The sequence below is a fragment of the Apteryx mantelli genome, chromosome 1, assembly GCF_036417845.1.
Source record: "Apteryx mantelli isolate bAptMan1 chromosome 1, bAptMan1.hap1, whole genome shotgun sequence".
In the NCBI taxonomy this organism is placed as follows: domain Eukaryota; kingdom Metazoa; phylum Chordata; class Aves; order Apterygiformes; family Apterygidae; genus Apteryx; species Apteryx mantelli.
The window spans coordinates 98,678,360-98,696,588 of record NC_089978.1 but is presented as its reverse complement, the minus strand read 5'-3'; the positions used below and the strand labels follow the sequence as shown (position 1 = coordinate 98,696,588).

At 43.8% G+C, this 18,229-nt stretch overlaps 1 protein-coding gene across 1 annotated transcript; it reads right to left on the bottom strand.

The window, feature by feature from the left end:
- Positions 1-999: 999 nt before the first annotated feature.
- Positions 1,000-16,678, bottom strand: ICOSLG (inducible T cell costimulator ligand). Its single transcript, XM_067298010.1, has 7 exons — positions 16,605-16,678; positions 12,914-12,954; positions 10,540-10,905; positions 9,757-10,041; positions 7,774-7,950; positions 6,597-6,632; positions 1,000-3,586 (listed from the first exon to the last, which is right to left on the bottom strand). The coding sequence occupies exons 1-7, from the start codon at positions 16,616-16,618 to the stop codon at positions 3,576-3,578; spliced, it is 930 nt and encodes a 309-aa protein (XP_067154111.1). The 5' UTR covers positions 16,619-16,678; the 3' UTR covers positions 1,000-3,575.
- Between the last annotated feature and the right edge of the window lie 1,551 nt (positions 16,679-18,229).

Below are 18,229 nucleotides of genomic sequence, written 5' to 3'. Positions count from 1 at the left end.
TCCCAAAGGCCTGACTTCTGTAACAGGAAGGTTTCTCTCCTGAAAGTCCCTCTGAAGTTGAACTGAACTGAATTATTCTTCAGAGCAATTTTGCTTTCCAGGGAAAATTGAGGGAGGACTACAGAGATTGCCCTCTGAGGGTAATGTGAACTTTTGTGCATAAGTTCTCCTCCCCCTCCCCAAATGTGAAAAGCATTGACTTTGTAATTTGGAAAAGAAGCTTCTAATAAAGTTCTTCAAGTAGGACAAGTGGCTACAGAGAAATAAACAGTATTTGGAGTCAGGGTAGTTAAAGTGAGAATAGGGAAAGTGTTTTGGGGTGAAAGAGAAATTTCAGCTCTCACAGGTGAAAAGATTTAAATAATGAATTTGACTACAGGAAGGATGGATTCAAACCACTAAGTAGCAACATGTATTCTCTCTCTTGGGGCTTTCCACCTGTGGTTTACCAGCCATGCCACAACGAAAGCCTTTCACTTTTCTGTGAAAGTGAGTCCATTTCTTAGAGCCTTCCCACAGAGCAGCATCAGGCGGTGCTTTCCTGCATGCGTGTTTAAGTTGCTTGGCATATACAGTTAATGTAAGCTGGTGTCTTTAATGAAGGAAAACAGAGCGATGTTGGTGCTGAGGTGCAATGCCTGCCCAGGACAGTGCGATGAGCCAGTTTAAGGTCAGGAGGTGGGAGGGGTTGGTTGTACCTTTGCTCTGCTGTCAGTCATTCAGGTGAGCTGAGAAAAGGATGCATCAGCTTAGCACTGCCCTCAGGCCACTGAATGGCTTTCAATTAGTTTTTTCAAGGTATATTGTTGTGCAAGCCAAATAGAGCAAAGCTTGTCAAGTCTCTGTGTTGCCTTAGTCTCTCCTCATCTGGGGGCTTCGGAAAGGAGCACTCACATGCCCTGAACTAACGTGGCTGAGGGTAAAACTGTCACTTTGGGGGACCATGATTTGGAGTTACTTGTCTTTATGTGCTGATAGGTTCAGTCAAACATCCAGAAGAAAAATGAATAGATTTTATTTGGAATATAAACATGGTGTATGGTGACAAAAACTCAGTTACTACAGAATTTCCCAGACCTTTGAATGGTAGCAAGCAACTGTCATCCAGGATTTATTTGCCTTCAGAAATAGCTGGAAACCTAAACCACTTGAAAGTATGTCTTTTGCAAGAGCAAGCTGTCCCATTCAGATGTATTCACTATGTACCGTGTAGTAATCTAGTAGTAAGAAAACCCCACTGGTCTGAATTAGCTTAACGACATACTGTGGAGTGATTGCTAGGACACTTCTTACATCTCTAAACAGTCGCAGCTTATTGCAGTTGCAGAATAGAAAGGAGGAAAACTGTTTTGAGAAAAGGCATGTGTCAGTTATGGAGCGCCAAAGGGGCTGCACAAAACAACTTCTCTCTATAGATGGTGAGGAAGCGTCTGCAGGACCTCTTCCTGAACCACTAGAAAATGATTACCCTTCACATCCGCACAGATGTCATCCACATTTTTAAGGTGTCTGCAAGTTTACACAAGACAAGAAAAAGATGACATGTAAAGTAGCCTGTGGTATCTCAGTCTTTTTATCTAACAAATACTGTGAGCTAAATGCTGTATCTGATGCGATATATTACAGTCGTAAACTAGAAGGCAGCATAGGACAAAAGTGAAATTAATAAATAAATCAAGGTATCTTTCACAGACATTCAAGATTAGCAAATATGCAATATGCTTTTTTGAAGTTAATATATAAAATCTCTTTTAAAAAAAACATTACTGTACAAACTATTATTTACAATCCAGACGAGATAAGAGCTTAATTATTTAGTTGCAGCTTGGCCTTAAATTTTTTTCCAGTTTCCCCATCCTGTCCAAATTGGTGAGTAAGCCTAGATTGCATTCAGTGAGAGCTTAACTGCCCCTTCCGTTAAATGTCGCATAGGCTGAGTCTGTGCAGTCCTCCCACAGAATACTGATGTGGTGGAACTCCACAGTTACCAAACTCTGAGCCTGCTTGGGGGTATTGCTTCAACAAAAACTAATTGTGCTATTGCCAAATGTTTCTGGATTCTGCATGATGGAAGAACAGGACAACCAAATTTATTTTCACTTGACTAGGATTTGAAATCTGATCTTAACATGAAAACTTAATGTCTCAATTCATAATTGACACTGAAGTGCCTTCTCTATGCAGAGATAGGACAAACAAGGCTGTGGCTTGTTCACAGAGAAGGTAGGATTTTAGTCTAGCAAAAACTGCAGAAGTAGCCAAGTGTTTCCAGGGCTCAGTTTAGAAAACAACCAACCAACCACCCCCCCCCCCCACCCCAAGCTGGCAAGAACTGCCCCACCTAAGCAGGTGGAAGCTGGTATAAATTCCTCTTCCTTCAAAACTTTATGCCATGAATGACTTCTACTGCTTTACTATTTTCAGCCTGCTGAATAGGGGCTGAATCAGCTAGGCATGCATCCTGGCACATGGAAATGTGCCAAGTTTTGGCTTTCTTTCCCTTTCACTTACTTTAGCCATTTAAGTAAAGAATATTCATGGACAATGCAGTGATATAGTCTGTACTCCTCCTTTTTGGGGTGGAGGGATGAGACAGGAGGAGAGGGTAGAAAAATTCAGTATAAAATCCTCATTGGAAGTCACAAAGCAGTGATTAAATAGAGACCAGCTGAATCGAGCAGAGCCCGACCACAGCTTTTGTTCCATCCCAAAAGGGTATGTCTGGGTAACTTGACATTAACATTGCAGAGAGAGTGCTATTTTTATCACAGTCTGTCTGATTTCCACAAACTGTTCTTTCACACAGTATGTGCTGACTTTTATCAAAAGTGGAAGTCCCCGTTTTGGTACAATATTTGGTAAAGAATAAAATGTTAACATCAAGTGCATTTAAAGAAGGTTTCCTCATGTTAATACAGTCAGTGTTTAACCTAGTCCCACTTTTGTAGGACTGGGTTGAACATTTCTAGCTAGTTCTGTACACAATAACATGCAGCTGGTGAAACCAGACAAGAAGAGTGAAAGGACGTACTTAGGGGGATAAAGGTGGAGAAGTTCACAAATCTCACTTTGCAGAAAGTCCTGCAGTTTTCTTCTCTTTCTTGCTTTTGCTTTTTTTTTTCTAGCTGCCATTCTTCATGTTCAGTAGCCATTGTCAGAGTAATGAGAAACAGAGAGAACTTCCAATGCTCCCGAAACACAGTCGCTTCTGCTAGTAACAAATTCTTCAGTGATGATGATGATAGACTTAGACATTCACCAAGTTTCATCATTCTGGCACAGAGTAGTTAAGTCCGAGACTTACTACTTTTCCCCAGTGCAGGAGCTCAAAACACCAGTAGACTATCACAAAGGACTGCCTGAAGTGGTTAACTGGTGTGGTGATGCAACTGCTGGTTGGCACAAAAATCCAACGGATTTTGCTCTCTTCTTTTGAAGAAGCTTTTGCCATCTATCTTGGCACATGCTGCAGAAACCTCTGTCACTTGTATTACAAGTAATGCTGCCACCGAGATAGGGGGTGATGTTTCTTTAGACACAAGTCAAGCTGCCTGAATTCCTGGTGGACTTTCCATTTAGACAGGTGCTGTAAAAAAACAAAATAAGTTTTCTTTAGAAAACAGAAATTATCAGACCCTAGAGTTGTGCTTTTCCTACATAAATAGCGGAATAATCTGCAAAGCTTTATAAAAGATATGTAACTATAAAGATATATAAAAGATATATATATCTCCAGTCCTACAAAAGTAAGAGGTGCTGTGACTGAGTTAAACACTGAATGTATTAATATTAGGAAGCCTTCTTTAAATGCACTTGATACTAACATTTTATTCTCTACCGAATATTCTACCAAAACGGGGACTTCCACTTTTGATAAAAGCTCATGCTGCTGTGAGAAAATCAGCCTGGGTATGAACCCCTGCCTCTGCCTGGCTACCTGACATGTCAGTGGCTCTCTGCCTAGGCAAAGGCTGCCTCTGTGCTTGTGCTATAAAGTGCAAGTGCCTCTCTTTCTGCAAATGCAAAAAGTGCTCTCCTGCCAACATTCATCTCCCTGTGAAGGGATGTCAGTGTCACCACTGGTTTGTTTTAAGTTTCTCCTTAAAAAAGAGATACACAAAGCCTATCCTTGACTGAGAGGAAACTAGCTTCCCCGAGGCTCCTCTACAGTCAGCAGCGGGATTTCCCCAGAAAGCAATTCAGAACAACAACAGTAGCTTTGGCTCCAAATTCCTCCTCACAGGAGCATCCTGCCCCACTGACTATAATAAGCATCTGCAGAGTCCAGCCTCAACAGGATGAAGTTACTCTTCTTTGTGGCTTGCCTTCCCCACAGTTTCTAAGCCTCTTTTCTTTGTAACAGCAAAGCTAGTTTCAGTTGGCTCTTCTTTTTTGCATGGTGTTCATGATTTCCCCCCCACACCCCATTGAACAATCTGACCTTCTTCACAGAGTCAAACTGCTAAAAGCAGAAACATATTTACATCAGTATTGAAAAGGAGACTGCTATGGCAGTCTGTCTTGAGGGTGTGACCCCTGCGGTGTGTTACTCCCTATCTACCACACACAAGTCTCTTGAAAATCTCAGGAAATCATTGAACTGAGCCAGAATTTCTCCAAGATCATTGCTTGGAGAAAGAAGAGCACATCTTTTTGCCCCAAGGTGGTGCCAGCTATTTCTACATCATCTCTAACAGATACCTTTTTCTTCTTTTGTTAAGAAAAAAGAAAGCAACAGCAACAAACCTGGAGTGATGGAGACTTGACAGACTCTCCACCTTGGTGCTCAGCTACAATTACCCTTAGAAAGGTTATTTTTTCTAACATCCAACTTAAATTTGTGTTGTTGTAGTTTAAGCTTGTTGTATGCTAAGTGATGTGTCTGCTGGGTTGGGACAATAAATGACTTCTCATCTCTTTACAGATTCTCTGAAGAGGGTTGTTATTGTGTCCCCACAACCTTGCCTTCCCCAGCCTAAACAAACATACACAATCAATCAGCCTTTCATCAGAGATCACATTCCCTAGAGCTTTCTCATTTCTCTGGCTTTGGTCCAAGTTGCCCTTGAATTCGGATGCCCAAAGGATTTAGGTTTATATTGCCTCCCATGCCTTACACGACTCTGTTGGCAGAAAACAATCTTCACGGGTGGGACAGTTTCTGATAGCAACAAACCCTCCAAAACTGGTGTCCCACCTCCTCTTCCACAACTGGTGCAGAGGTGTGCCAAGGAAAAGATAGTGTCTGGAGGGAGAGCATCTTCATTTTATTGTTAATAAACAAATCAAGCTAGAGCAGCCTTCAATATAAAATAAATATTTACTCCTATTTATGTCACAGAGGTTTTTCTACTTAGGGGCTAGGTCCAGAGATCTAATTAAAGAGGGCTTGGCCTAAGTTAGGAGAGGAAAAAATTGACCTTAAACAAACAGCCAGTTTTATGTTAACGCAGCTCACGGGAACGGAAGGAGAGGATGTCTCCTTATCTTAAGGAGAAACTCCATTCTTCTTACTATATTATACCATACAGGAAACAGCCTGTTGATGTTAAGCAAACAAACAGCTGTAGATGAGACTGGAATGGTGTGATAAGTCTGGAAAACAACTGACTGTTCACCCAGTTTGCATGACCACAAAAGAAATTCTAAGCATTTTTTAATCTAGGGGTCATTCTTCTTCCGTTTGCTATTGTGAATTGGACACATGCACAGCATCTGCTAAGGCAGACTATGCTTTCTGTTGCTCTCACTGTTACAGTTTTGGTGGAGCCACAGTATTTTCTGCCTGTTCTGCAGAGACCCCCAGGAAACAGTCGGGTGCCTCAATAGAAACTACCAAATGAGATATTTCACCCTCTCTGTGCTCTTACAAGTCCTTTGTGCTGAGTTTGTTTTTCCAAATTTTCTTGGATTTGTTTTGCTCTGTTTTTATTTCCTCCCACTATGAATGGAGAAATGAATTGTTAAACTAGCTGCTGGCCTTGCTTATAAAAATATGAACATGCCGAAGGTCTAAACTGCATTTCCTTTTTTCACTAGGAGAGGAGAATGCTTAGTACACTTTTTTTTTTTTTAATGGGGTGTAAATAGGCTTAGGTTCATGGATGTGAAGCAAATGATGTTCATCTATCCCAGCTGAAGACCTTCTAGGATGTGGTGCCTAAAAAGGCAGAGAACAACCATTTGAAGATGTGTACTGACATGAAATGGTCAGAGTTGTTCAGACTCGAAAATCAGCATTTAAAACAGATCTGTTAAGTTTGGCTCTGCCTGGATTATAGTATAACCAATCTGTCCTGATAACAACAGTAGTTGCAGCATAGTTGTAAAGCAGGAGAGGAGGGCAGCTCTAGCCTGCATGCTCATATCAATTTGTCAGGTCCTTTGGCCTGAACTGTTGAAAGAGGACTTCCAGGAACTGAAACTCTCAGGCTGCCTTTGGCAATACCTACAGGGCTCAAGAAAGTGCTTTACGTGTTTCAGTTTATACACAGGTAGGAAACCTAAACCAAAGGTTTTGTGCTGAACTCAAGCACCAAAGCTGTAAAGTTAAGTCATTCCTGAGACAAACATGATAACATATTTTTAATACTTACAGTTGAACTCTCCTTTGTCTTCATTTGGTTGGACATCTGTTGATAAAAAAGCGGTGTTTTAGGTATATAGGATAGATAGCCATAGTCTTTATCCAAACTGGACTAATACTAAGGAGCGTCCATCAAAACTGAGGGTTCCTTGCAGTAAATATTCTTTGGACAGCAAAATGTGGTCCCTATCTATTTGTTTAAAGTAAAGGTCACATATTCAGCAAAGATAGATTTTCGGCTTGAAGCAACAGCCCTGCTCCATGTTTTCGGACAGAGTGGCTTTACACCACTCCTGTGTTCTTTCTGAAAGAAGGACGTGGCTCCTAGCACAGCTGCTGCAGATGCAGGGCAAGAGGATCACCCTGCTTTCTCCTGCTCTTTTCTGGAGTGTCTGGGCATGCTAGCCAGGAGAAAACAGGGCATGGATTGAAAATGTGGCTTGTCCTTGCCCATGAAAGGCGTGGTTGTCCCTGCTCCCTTTTCTTAGACATTAGCTCTTGTATACCTGCCAACAGGCTTACAGTAAGTACTTGCATGCAGCAGCACAGACTCAGTCTAGTTTATAAGACATCTCTTGGAGCTACTTTTTGTTCTATCTTGCTAAGCATTGAGAGTCCCACACATGGGCAAATGCAGCAATATAACGGTGCGCATGTATAATGTGGAGTGACAGTGAGATGTGCTTTGTTTCTAACTTCTAGAAAGCTGCTTGCTTAGGAAATTCATAGTGGAATCTTGAGCCCTTAATTGTCCAGTCAGTGACTCTAGGGTTCTCAGAACTGATTTATCCTCTGATTTTTGCTTTGGATTGTCCTAAAAAAAGCGAGTTACTGACCTAGTCCTTTTCCATGGAGGAATATCCCCTCCACCCTTCCAGAATTGTCCTGCAGGAATCACAGCTGAGAAACTACAGCCTGAACAGGCATGAAGACTAAGTTACTTACGTCCAATAATCCCTGTGAAGCTCAGGTGCATTAGCAGAAGACCATAAAAAAGCATATGTTCTGGGAAAGTATATGCCCTCCCCAGGGCATCCCAAGTTTTTGACAGTGGGTTTCACGATTACTTACTGTTGTGTGTAGGGAATTTGCTTGTACATCCAGTGACATGCTAGATGACATTAAATATTTTGGCAAATGAATAAGAATTCTTCAGATTTGATCAGGCAAATCAAGGACCTCATTACCTTTGTATGACACTAGTTGAGAAGACCTCCGTCTCCATAGCCAGCAGGCTAAAACAGCTAGAACAGCTATCAGAATGACAATGGAAACGATGCCAGCTGCTTGAGCACCTCGTCTTTTTTGTCCCAGGTCTTTTTGAGTTTCTCTATTAGAATAGCTGTTTATCTTTTCCTGTGTGTCTAGAATAAAATAGAAATAGGATGTAATAAGGTGCAAATTATTATCTTTTGTTCCAGGCAGTCATCTGACCACATTTTGCACAAAAATTCTGAAGGACTAAATATTTATGCCATTTGTATCATTGTAATTCTGGTTCTATTCCTTCTGTGCAAGGCATGTCTCTAGCTGACATGGTCTGGTAGCATAGTAATACAATACCACTTTATTCCTGCTGCGTCATTATACCACATACATTCCTCCTCCTTTCTTTCTTTCTATTCTTATTTTTACCCCAGTGTTGGCAGACTGTATGCTTGACCTTGAGCCTAGACTCAGTTGAAAATAAATCTATGTAAAAGCTATAATGTAAATGTGACAGCATTCAGAAAAGTGAGTAAAAACCTGTTCCTCTGAAGTTAGTGATGAATTCCCACTGATTTCTGTGGGCTTAGGGTTTCAGATCACATCTCTAATTCTTTCAGGTGTGGTAGTGTTTCTAGAAACCATTAAAAATAATAAAAGATAAAGGTCTTTTTCCCAGAATACAATATGACAAAATATTATTAGGAAACTAATGACATAGTTACTTACTTTTCCTTTAATTTGGGATGAGAGCAAGGGTATGCTACCTCATAAACACTCTACTGTGCAATTCTTGCACACAGTTTTTTTCCTGGAAGTAGTTTATTCTGTATCACCTGGCTGTGTTAGTGCAATCAGTCCCATTAACTCAAGATTATGTGATTGCTTTTATAAAAACACTGTGGGGGAAAGGGGGAAAGTAAGGGAAGCAGAAGAAAGATTTCTTCATATCCTACCATGGCTCTCTGCTGTCTCTGATTCATGAATAGAAACAGCTGATTTTGGGTTGGCTGCCCAGGTCTGTTCTGCAGCTCTTGGCCTCACCCTGCCCACCACAGCCCTTACTGAACTGTTGCTTTTGCAGCCTGACGTGTTCAGGTTAACTATGGGAATTTAGATACAGCTCTGCAAGCAATCAAACCTCCTTGCAGCAGGTGCAGGAGTCTGAGAAATAAAGTGTGGTGGGAAGCGGGACCAGGAACTGTGATGAGACTGAGCAGCCAACTCCAGATAAGCTCTCCCACTCCTGATCACTTCTCTATAAAGCTGTTTAGAAACCACAAAGTGTGCTATCAGTGCTATAGTTATAACTTTTTTTTATAGCTTCTAGCTTTCTGTTTCTGTGAAGAACTGAGTGGGTAAATATTTCTTTTTATTATTGATCATTAAATTCAACAGTAAATAGTATATTATTCTTGTGATCTCATTTTATTGTTCCATTGGGCTAATACCACCTGTTTGCTACAGGTCTACTTTAAATAGTGCACTGTGGCACTGTGTTGAACTGAGTTTGGGGACTGAAAATAGAACTTCACAACTAAACAGAGAAAAAAGAAAATGAGAGTGCTGCAAAGCAGCCAGGTGTGGGGGGTCAGGACTCATGAATCTACTGCATAGTGTCACTTGAAAAATAATCCGACTCCCCAAGTTGTCACATCCCAGAGCGGCAGAAGAGTAAAGCCCAGTAGTTTCAAAATGACTGTCTCAGAAGCAAGGGCTTCTCGGTGTTGTTGTTGTAAAATGCTTGATGGGGTGTTCAGTTGAATTTGGAAGATGTTAGAAGTAAACATAAATTCCATGGCTAAAGGTAGTTAGGTTAAAAGAAAAGCTGAACTCTTCTCAGCAGTTTTCTGAACTACTGAATTAATGTATATCCCTGACTAGAACTGCATGTCTACAGACAGATGCACACTGGTTGATATGCCTGTTATCTAGAAAACATGAAATACTATGAAGCAACTTACAGTTGGCTGATAGATTTTCCTGTAGTATTTTATTTTCTATGGAGCACTCTATCTGCATATTAGAAGTTGCTTTTATCTTCAGTGTGCTGAAAACGCTGTAAGTGCCATCTGTGTGGGGGGTGATCTTTAATTCTGATGGAAGCAGGTGTCTGTTGTCCGTTTTATTTATCCAATAAACATTTGGTTCTGGGTAGCCATTGCTGGATCTGCAGCTGAAAGTCACCTCTTCCCCACTGCTACTGGTGTTTCTTATTGGTCCACTGAGTATTGGTTGGCTGTAACTAGCTGGGGAGAAAGAAAAAGGAAATAGTCATCAACATTTTAAAATGTATTGAAAAGACAAAATTCTGTCATGGATTCTCAAGCAGAATTTCTGGGTTTCACAAGATCATCACAACTTGAACATAAAACATCAGCAGGTTTGATAATATAAGCTAATTATGATAGTGAATTATCTGGAGGGGCAGAAAGCTGAAGCCAAACCCAAAGGAAGAAAGCAGCCTGGTAAGCTGCTATACTCCAGTGATGTGCAAGATCCCTTAAATTCATGAAAACCAAACTTAAAAAAAAAAAAAAAAAAAGGATAAACAGTTGTTAGGGCTGTACTCCCAGTTTTTGCTTCTCTATCTGTAACATTTAAATTAAGTAGATTCCAGTTCAGCAAGAGCACGGAAGCGTATTTCAGATTTAAGGACATGCTTAAATGCAATAGTGAAATGGTGCTGATTTGAAAAATTAGAATCGGGATTTGGACAAATATGTGCAAGTAATAAAAGTTCTTACCTGCTAAACTGAGAACTACTTCTTCCTGGTGAATCATTTTGGTATACTCAGTTTTCTGCAGTACTATGCACTTGTATGTACGTTGATCACTCTGGCTGACATTTAACAGTAACAGAGAAAAGTCGCCATTTTCCAATCTATCCCACAACAACTGAGTCCTGTTTTTAAAGTGAATGCACTGTTCACTTTCATTGTCTTGACCGGAGATCAGTGCATGTACTACTGAACACTTTTCTTGGTCATCAGCTACTTGCCAGTATACCCGTAGATTATTTAAGTGGAATTTTCCTTTTAAAGGATAAATGCAACTCAGTTTAGCATTGTCTCCAAGTTTACTGATGATGAACTTCTCCTCCCGTGCGGTAACTACAAAGATAAAAAGAGAAGGAGGACAAAGGGAGATTATGTGGAGAAAATGTCTTTTTTTTTTCAAGTATGTTCTACTATATGTAAACTCCAATATCAGTATTTTTAACTTACTCCTCTTCAACTGCAGCTAATTCTGTGTGTGTGTGTGTGTGTGTGTGTGTGTGTGTTTTCCAAAGGGATCTTTACAATATAAATTCTCCTGATTATTTCTTTCTTTGAGCACCAGCCAGTCTTTCTGGCTAACTGTTTCCGCTTAGCTCCATGGACACCTGCATTTTTTTTTACTTTGCCATAAATTAAACTGACTGTGACTAACTGCAGATGAGTATTAACAAGTCCTAACAAAAAAAAAAAAAGTGATCATTGACACATTAAACTAAGAAAAATGACAAATATCACAAGGGCAATCACAAGAATTGGCAACATTGATAAGAAAAACATAGCAGTACCATTTAATGTTTGAGAGCAAAATAATTACTAAGGGATGAAATCATGTTTCTCAAAGTGGACATGTCATAGCAGTGATATTTTACTGCTACCACAGGTGTCACCCTCTCAAATACACTCAGTGAGCAAGCTAGTATGCTGAGGTATCACAGCCAGTGACACATCCATTAGACATGTGCAGCCTCTGTCAGCTGCTTGAGATAGGCCAGCACGGTGTCTGACGTGGAGGACACTCTTCCTGGCCTCCTGGTATGAGTGAGGCAGCCTCTTCTCTTGCAGGAGCAATCGGAAGGGGTCAGCAGTCTGGCGAGACACACAGAAAGTGCAAATCAGCTGTCTGGAAAGGGCTGGGGCAGCTCTGACTGCTCAGTCACCTTCATTACATCACCTCTCCTCTGCTGCAGCAGCCAAAACCCCTGTTGCAGCTGGTAGCTGAGGCCAAAACAGTGTGTGTGTTGTAAATGTTGGACTGCAACGGTGTAGGAGGGGTGCATGTTGTATTGGGTGGGAGAGATTATGGCTGAGGGAAGGGATTATGGGTGAGTGGAGATTAGGGAGAGAAAAGATGACAGGCATGGGGGTTGGAAATATGAAACAGAGCACATTTTGGTGGGAGGTGACAATGTTTTAGGTAAAGGGGGACGTGTCCCAGTGCCAACGCACTGGACTCAGAAAGGGCTCAACCACATGTCTGAGTTATGCTCAGACACTGACTGAAGTGGGTGCACTAATTGCAGGGAGGAAGGGAATATGTGTCCTCCAGGCCCTCATGCTCTGCTGGATGAGGCAAAGTTGTGGGCTTGAACTGCAGCAAAGGTGGGCAGCTCAGGCACAAGGAAGCCCCTCACAGCAGCAGGAAGAATGAAGCTCTGGAAAACATTGTCTGGGAAGGTGGAGGCACCTTCATCACTGATGTTGTTTAAGAACGGACCAGCCAGCATCTAACAAGACTGATTCAGGTGTGGATTGTCCTGATTTAGGGGCTGGGGGTTTCCTTGATGACTTTGTCAAGGTCCTTCTCAGCCACCAGTGATTAAGCAAAAATGGATGACATATCTCTCAATATAAAAACGTTTAAATATCACTAGGTAACGTCTTTCTTTTCTTTTCTTTTCTTTTTTTTTTTTGGAAAGCGAATTTGGAACTGCAGTAGAAGACATACTTGATACAGTGATATACAGTGCTATCCGTAATATGAGTATTGACTTCACCTGTGCATCTCAGACCTTATCTCCAGCCCTTATTATCTCGCTTCTAAGGTCTTTTGTTGGTAGTAGGAGATGAACATGCAGGGATGTCTGTGAAGCAGGAAGAGCAGCCTGAACAAGAGCATCCACGAGATCCCTTGCTAGTCTCTGTACTAACATAGAGACAGATTGTATTTTTTGCTTTTTCTTTCCATGATGCATGTCACAGGAGTTTTTCACACTGAGGAATCCTTAAGTGTCTTGCTGCAAACATGTGGATATTTATATTGTACATATTATGGATACTCTGCATATTTGAACAAACATTCAGGAAGGGTAGCCTGATTTTATTTGAAGTGTTCTTTACTTACCAGCTCTCAGAATATGAAGAAACAGTAACAAAACTCCACAGCTAAAATAAAAAAACAAACAAACAAAAGTGTTACAGAATAGACTTTAAGTTCGCCGTTGTTTACACAAGCAACAAACATCATATTGATTGTTTCAATATAGTAGCAGAAGTAGATAAATTTGGTACCCATAGCGATCTCTATTATGTAAACTCGCAGTGAGTATTTGCATTTTTGACAGCTGCAAAACTTCTGTTCAAACGACAGAGCTCTGTGGGTGGCCGAGGTCAGGAATAGAAGTAAAATGCACTAATACTGGAATTGGCGCAGAAGCCATGAAGCTGGTGCTGTGCCTATCTTTCTTGTTAAAATGAACCGTATTGATTTACTGGACTAATGGGTCCTGTACAACATCAGAGTCACAGGGCAGGAGAGCAGCTGCTCAGACTTGAATCCAGGTCAAAGCCCGGCATGCCACCTGGTTGTTGAAACTAAATGAATTATGATTTTGTTTTTTTAAAGCAGTCAACTATGCTGCCCACTGTTTTGCACAGTCAGTAAAATGTGTAAACAGGAAATGCTTGATAGCGTGGAGTTGTGCAAAGCTTTTGTTGGAAAGACTTCAACATGTTTGATTACTCCAGAGGGGCAAACCTATATTGGAGTTTCCCAAGCAAGTTTCACATGCTGGATGCTATAGGAAAACTCAGTTTTTCTAAAGCCTTGGTGATTTAACTCTCATCCTGTAAGATTTAGGGAAAGATAAATGTCCAGCACATTTCTGAAAGTTATTTTAAAATAGCCTTTCATCTCTATGCCTAACTATAAATCGGGCTCTCCTTCCTCCAGACCTCTTTGGAAAAGGAAGACACTGGAAAAGTTTCAAAATGGGAATTGCATGGCTGCAGTTTCCCACCTTGATAATGCCAATGAGCAGAGGGGCACAGGCTTATTCCCAGTTTCCCCAGCTTGCTTTTGTGAGGAAGCAGGGCCGTGAGGCCACACTGCCTGACTGCAGCTGGTTCCCCTCCCCTGCTTGCTGTCATGCCACGGCCCAGTTGGACACAGAGCAGAGAGTCAGGGCACTGGGCAGAGCTGCCCCCAGTGGCCTGTGTCCACCCAGAAACGAGTGCGGGAGTCTCCTGCCCAGGCTGCTCGCCTCCCTACCTGCAAACCAACCTGCCTAGCCTGGCTCTCCTTCCTCCAGGCCCTAACCTAAGCTCTCTCCCCCGGTGCCTATTTCTCACCCTACTTTCCCCCATCATCTGTGCCTTACACCAGCCTCCCCCTCTCACCTCAAGGCCCCCTGCCCTTTCCCTGCAGCTTCTGCCCCTTCGCCCAGCTGGGCATCAGGTTTCCTCCAGCACCTCCCAGGTGCAGCATCTCTTCTGCCCAGCCCTAGTCCCACCAGCTGCCTGGACCCATCCTGGCTCCCTTCTACTACTGCGGAGAAAGGTCTTCTCATCTGCCCTCAAGAAATTTTTAACCTACACAAACATATTTGGCTTCCCATGGAGAAAGCAGAGGGCATATTCCTGACACAGAAGCTACCCTCATTTGAAGGCCCATCTCCAGAGACTGAGACAGGTGGAGTAGTTTAAAGAAGAGTTGGTCAGAGCTGTATTACTTTTATACAAAGAAAACACTGGATTTTCCTCTTCTGTGCCCTTTGAAATGCCTTGATAGATGAGGCTGAAAAATTTTAAGTGGATGCCCAGTGTGGAATATTTCTGCTCTAACACAGTTATTTTAAGCAAACCTGCGAGCAGCCCTAAAGTAAGTCTCCTAAGTAAGCACATCTAAAAATTCCCAGGAGGCAGCTCTGTTCACATTTCTGGCAGTGACTTCCAGTGCATGCAGTTTTATATTGTGTTCTTATTTGTATTTCTAGACTGTGCAGGAGCCATCACTTTCATGCCAGGCTCTCAGATATCTTTCTTGAAAAGTTCACCCTAACACTGTTCTTAAACCTGTGGTTGTGTTTTTTGTTTGTTTGTTCTCCCTCCCCCCAAACAAACTATGGATATAATAAGTCACTTGAACTAAATGGAGAACAATAACTGACTGTTCTTTATGGGACTTTTCAGGGAATTTCCCATGGAAGTTGTTTGCTGGTGTCATCCAACTTTTTGGTAGTCAGCCAGAACTAATTCACTAATCTATGTATACAAAGCAAATCTTGATTTGTTATTTTAATAAGTTTTGCCACTGTCAAGGTTGGACAGATCCAGAGATGCTCATCCTCTTACTTGGAGGAGGTTGCAACCATGGTAGTGTGGGGGCTATGTTGGCCCACCATGTCTCCCCCACGGCATAAGTTTAGTGCTCTGTTTCTTTTGGAAAAAAAGGGAGAAAGTCATGCCTGCAGAGAGATCTTCCTTTTGCCCCCCATAGGTACACTCTGTTCATGAGGCTGTTGCACTGGCAGTGAACTCCACTAATTCCAGAGGTAGCTGAACTAGTTCTTTATGATCCCTCTCTTCCCCCCCCCCCTTCCTTTTTTAAAGCCAGGTTTCTCTCTTTCTTTTTTCTTTTTTCAATTCTTTCCCGCACCTTCCCCTTCTATTTTTTTAAATGTCATGTGAAATGGGAGAAAGTTGCACTTCCTCTTTCGTATATACTTGCTCAGTGAGATTATTCTTCCTACTTGCATCTCAACCTTTTTATGCATGATTTATTTTAGAGTTGAGGGATGTTGTTGTTCCATCACAAGTAGCCAGACAAGAGATGTCTTGTTGCGTGCAATAAAACTTCATGGCTCCACAGTTAAGCTTTACAGATTTGCTTTATCCCCTAACTTGTAATGACAAAGTTCTTGAATCAGCAGTGAGGAGTGCACTGTCCTAAACCTGTTATCTGTAAAGCTTTTCTAATGCTCCCTTTAAGGCAATACTAGCCTGGGCAATAAAAAATAGTTTGGCCTGCTTGAATTCTTCCATCATTCGCATCGGGGTGCAATGACTCCTTAAAAAGTCAGTTAAGTGCACGTAGGCAGCACTTGGCTTCGATGATGCTGAGAGGAAAGCGAAGATGTGCAGAGCCTTTGTGCAGCTGCGATGCGCTATGCCCGGCCACGTACGCCCTGTGAAAGGGGGCCTGCAAAGCTTGCCTCTTCCCGCGCTCGGTTTTGTGGCAAACTCCTTTCCTTGTCTCTGCGGGGGCTTAGTCCCTGCTGGGGAGACTCAGGCGCGCTTGGCTTGCGGGCTCTTCCCTGTGGCTATGCGAGTCAGGGAAAACTGCTTTCTCTGCTGTGTCAATAACGATTTGTAAGTGCGGGGCTGGGGGGGGGAGCTGGGCTGGACAAGAAGTTCAACCAGAGGCTCGCTGCCCCCCGGCTCCGTGTGCCCGGGGGCCGGTCCGGGCGGGGCTCCGGCGCCGCCGGCATCCCCGGGCCGCGCTGCGCTCGCCGCCCCCGCCGTCCCGGCCCCGGCCCCGGCCCCGGCCCCGGCCCCGGCCCCGGCCCCGGCCCGGCGGGGCTCTGCCGGCTCGCGCTGCCCGCGGGGCTGCGCCTCGCGTTGCAATGAAACTAGGCTTTTTTTCTAAAGGGGGGGGGGGATCTCTTCGCCCCTAAGCGACGTAAGTCCTTAACCAACAGCCCCAGGAAGCCCCCGGCGCCCGCCCCGCGCCCCCCACCGACACGCGGGAGGGGAGGGAAGTGGAAGGGAGGCAGATGCCCCCCGAGCCCCGCACGGCCCCCGAGGCTGCCACTCACCGTCGCGGCTCCATCGCGGTGGCGGGTCGCGGCGGCGCGGGAGGCGAGCTGCCCCTGCTGTGCCGAGCCGAGCCGAGCCGAGCCCTGCGAGCGGCTGGGCCGGTTTAGGCCATTCCCCTTTCCCTCCCACGCCTCCGCCCTCGGGGGATTTCCGCGTCCCGTGCGCGTCCGGAGCTGGTGCGCGGCCAGCGGGGCACCTTGCAAACCGCGGCACCTTGCAACCGGGCCGGGGCGCCGTGCAACCCGGGGCGCGCTGCAACCGCGGCACCTTGCAAACCGGGGCACCTCGCCAGCCGGCGAGAGAGCCCCGACCCATCTTGAGGGCCCCGCGGCAGCGTTTGGGGTTTCACCTCCCGGGGAGCCCACCCAGCCTCCCCGGCCCCTCGCCAAAGTCTTGCCGAGGCCACTTGCTGCTGCCCCCGAAAAGCTGGGGTGCCCCTCACCACCACCTCTGGATGCTGCTGTGGAAGGGGCTCGGGGCTGGGCACCAGCTTTTGTGAAAGTCCCGAGAGAGAACCGGAGCGTGCAAGGGAGGGGGGCAAAGTATTGCAATCGGGCTGCACCTGCACATCTTTGGAAAGCATGGCTGGGAACTCGGGGCACTGTTATTAAATTGCGTTTCAAGATACATTTCAAAAGAGATTAGGTTTGAGGTTGCGTAATTAGTAAATAACCCTAAACGTGATTCGATATGCTACATGTCCATGCTTGAAGGCATGGAAGATAAAAGTTCGCATGAAATCACATTGATAAGGGTGCTGCAGCAGCAGTCAGCTGTTTGAAAGCAGTGGTTTGCGCTCCCGTCTGAACGTTGTTTCCCAAAGGCCCAGCCTTGGGCCAGCCTTAAGTTGCACCCATTGCAGGAGTCCCCAGAGGGCACTCGCTTAATTCGGGAGGCCTGAAACACAAGGATAGCTTCTGCCAGTGACTCGGTTCCTATGGCACACACTTAATAACTCTGTGGTCAAAGCAGCTTCTCACTGCCAAATCGCTACCTGGGGTGCTCCCTCAGATGTTGGGTGTTCCCTACGGAGCGCTCCTGTACCTGTTTACATGCAGCCACAAAAGGAGAAGCAGCTGCAGCAGGGGATTACTGCAGTTCATGTGGTTCTTTCTGTTTACACTGAATAACAACGTATTTTTATTCTACCAAGAAGTCAGGGTATTGGGTTTAGGGACAGAATTCCTGTTTTTTTGTTTCTTTTTTTTTGATGTATAACCTTTCCCCTACAAATGTCCCTATATCACACTTTGAATAACATGAAGGATAGTAGTTAAGGTTTGAAAAGCCCATGTGAAAAATTTTCTTCAAAGAGGTGGCTCCTCATCTCTGATAATGGGATTTTTTTAATAGAAAAATTCAGGTAGGAAGGGACCTCTGAAGGTCATCTGATCTGACCTGCCACTCAAAGCAGGGCCAACTTCATAGTTATAAATCAAAGCTGCTACTGAGATGTAATTCAAAGTTACTATTGCTGTTTCTGCATGACCCAGTATTTTTGCAGCAAACTCATTAAACAGGAATACCCAGAGTAGGGACTGCTCAAACTGCAATGTAGCAAACTATTTTAAAAAAGCACGTCATCTAAGTGAGCAAACAATCCAACTCATACACTGCATGTCAC

Excerpts from the sequence above, each read along its gene's own strand:
- ICOSLG (XM_067298010.1), bottom strand. Across the intron at positions 10,906-12,913 it reads TCTTCATATTCTGAGAGCTG|TTACCGCACGGGAGGAGAAG; the intron begins GTAAGTAAAGAA and ends TTATCTTTGTAG. Across the intron at positions 6,633-7,773 it reads TCAACTAGTGTCATACAAAG|ATGTCCAACCAAATGAAGAC; the intron begins GTAATGAGGTCC and ends TTTTATCAACAG.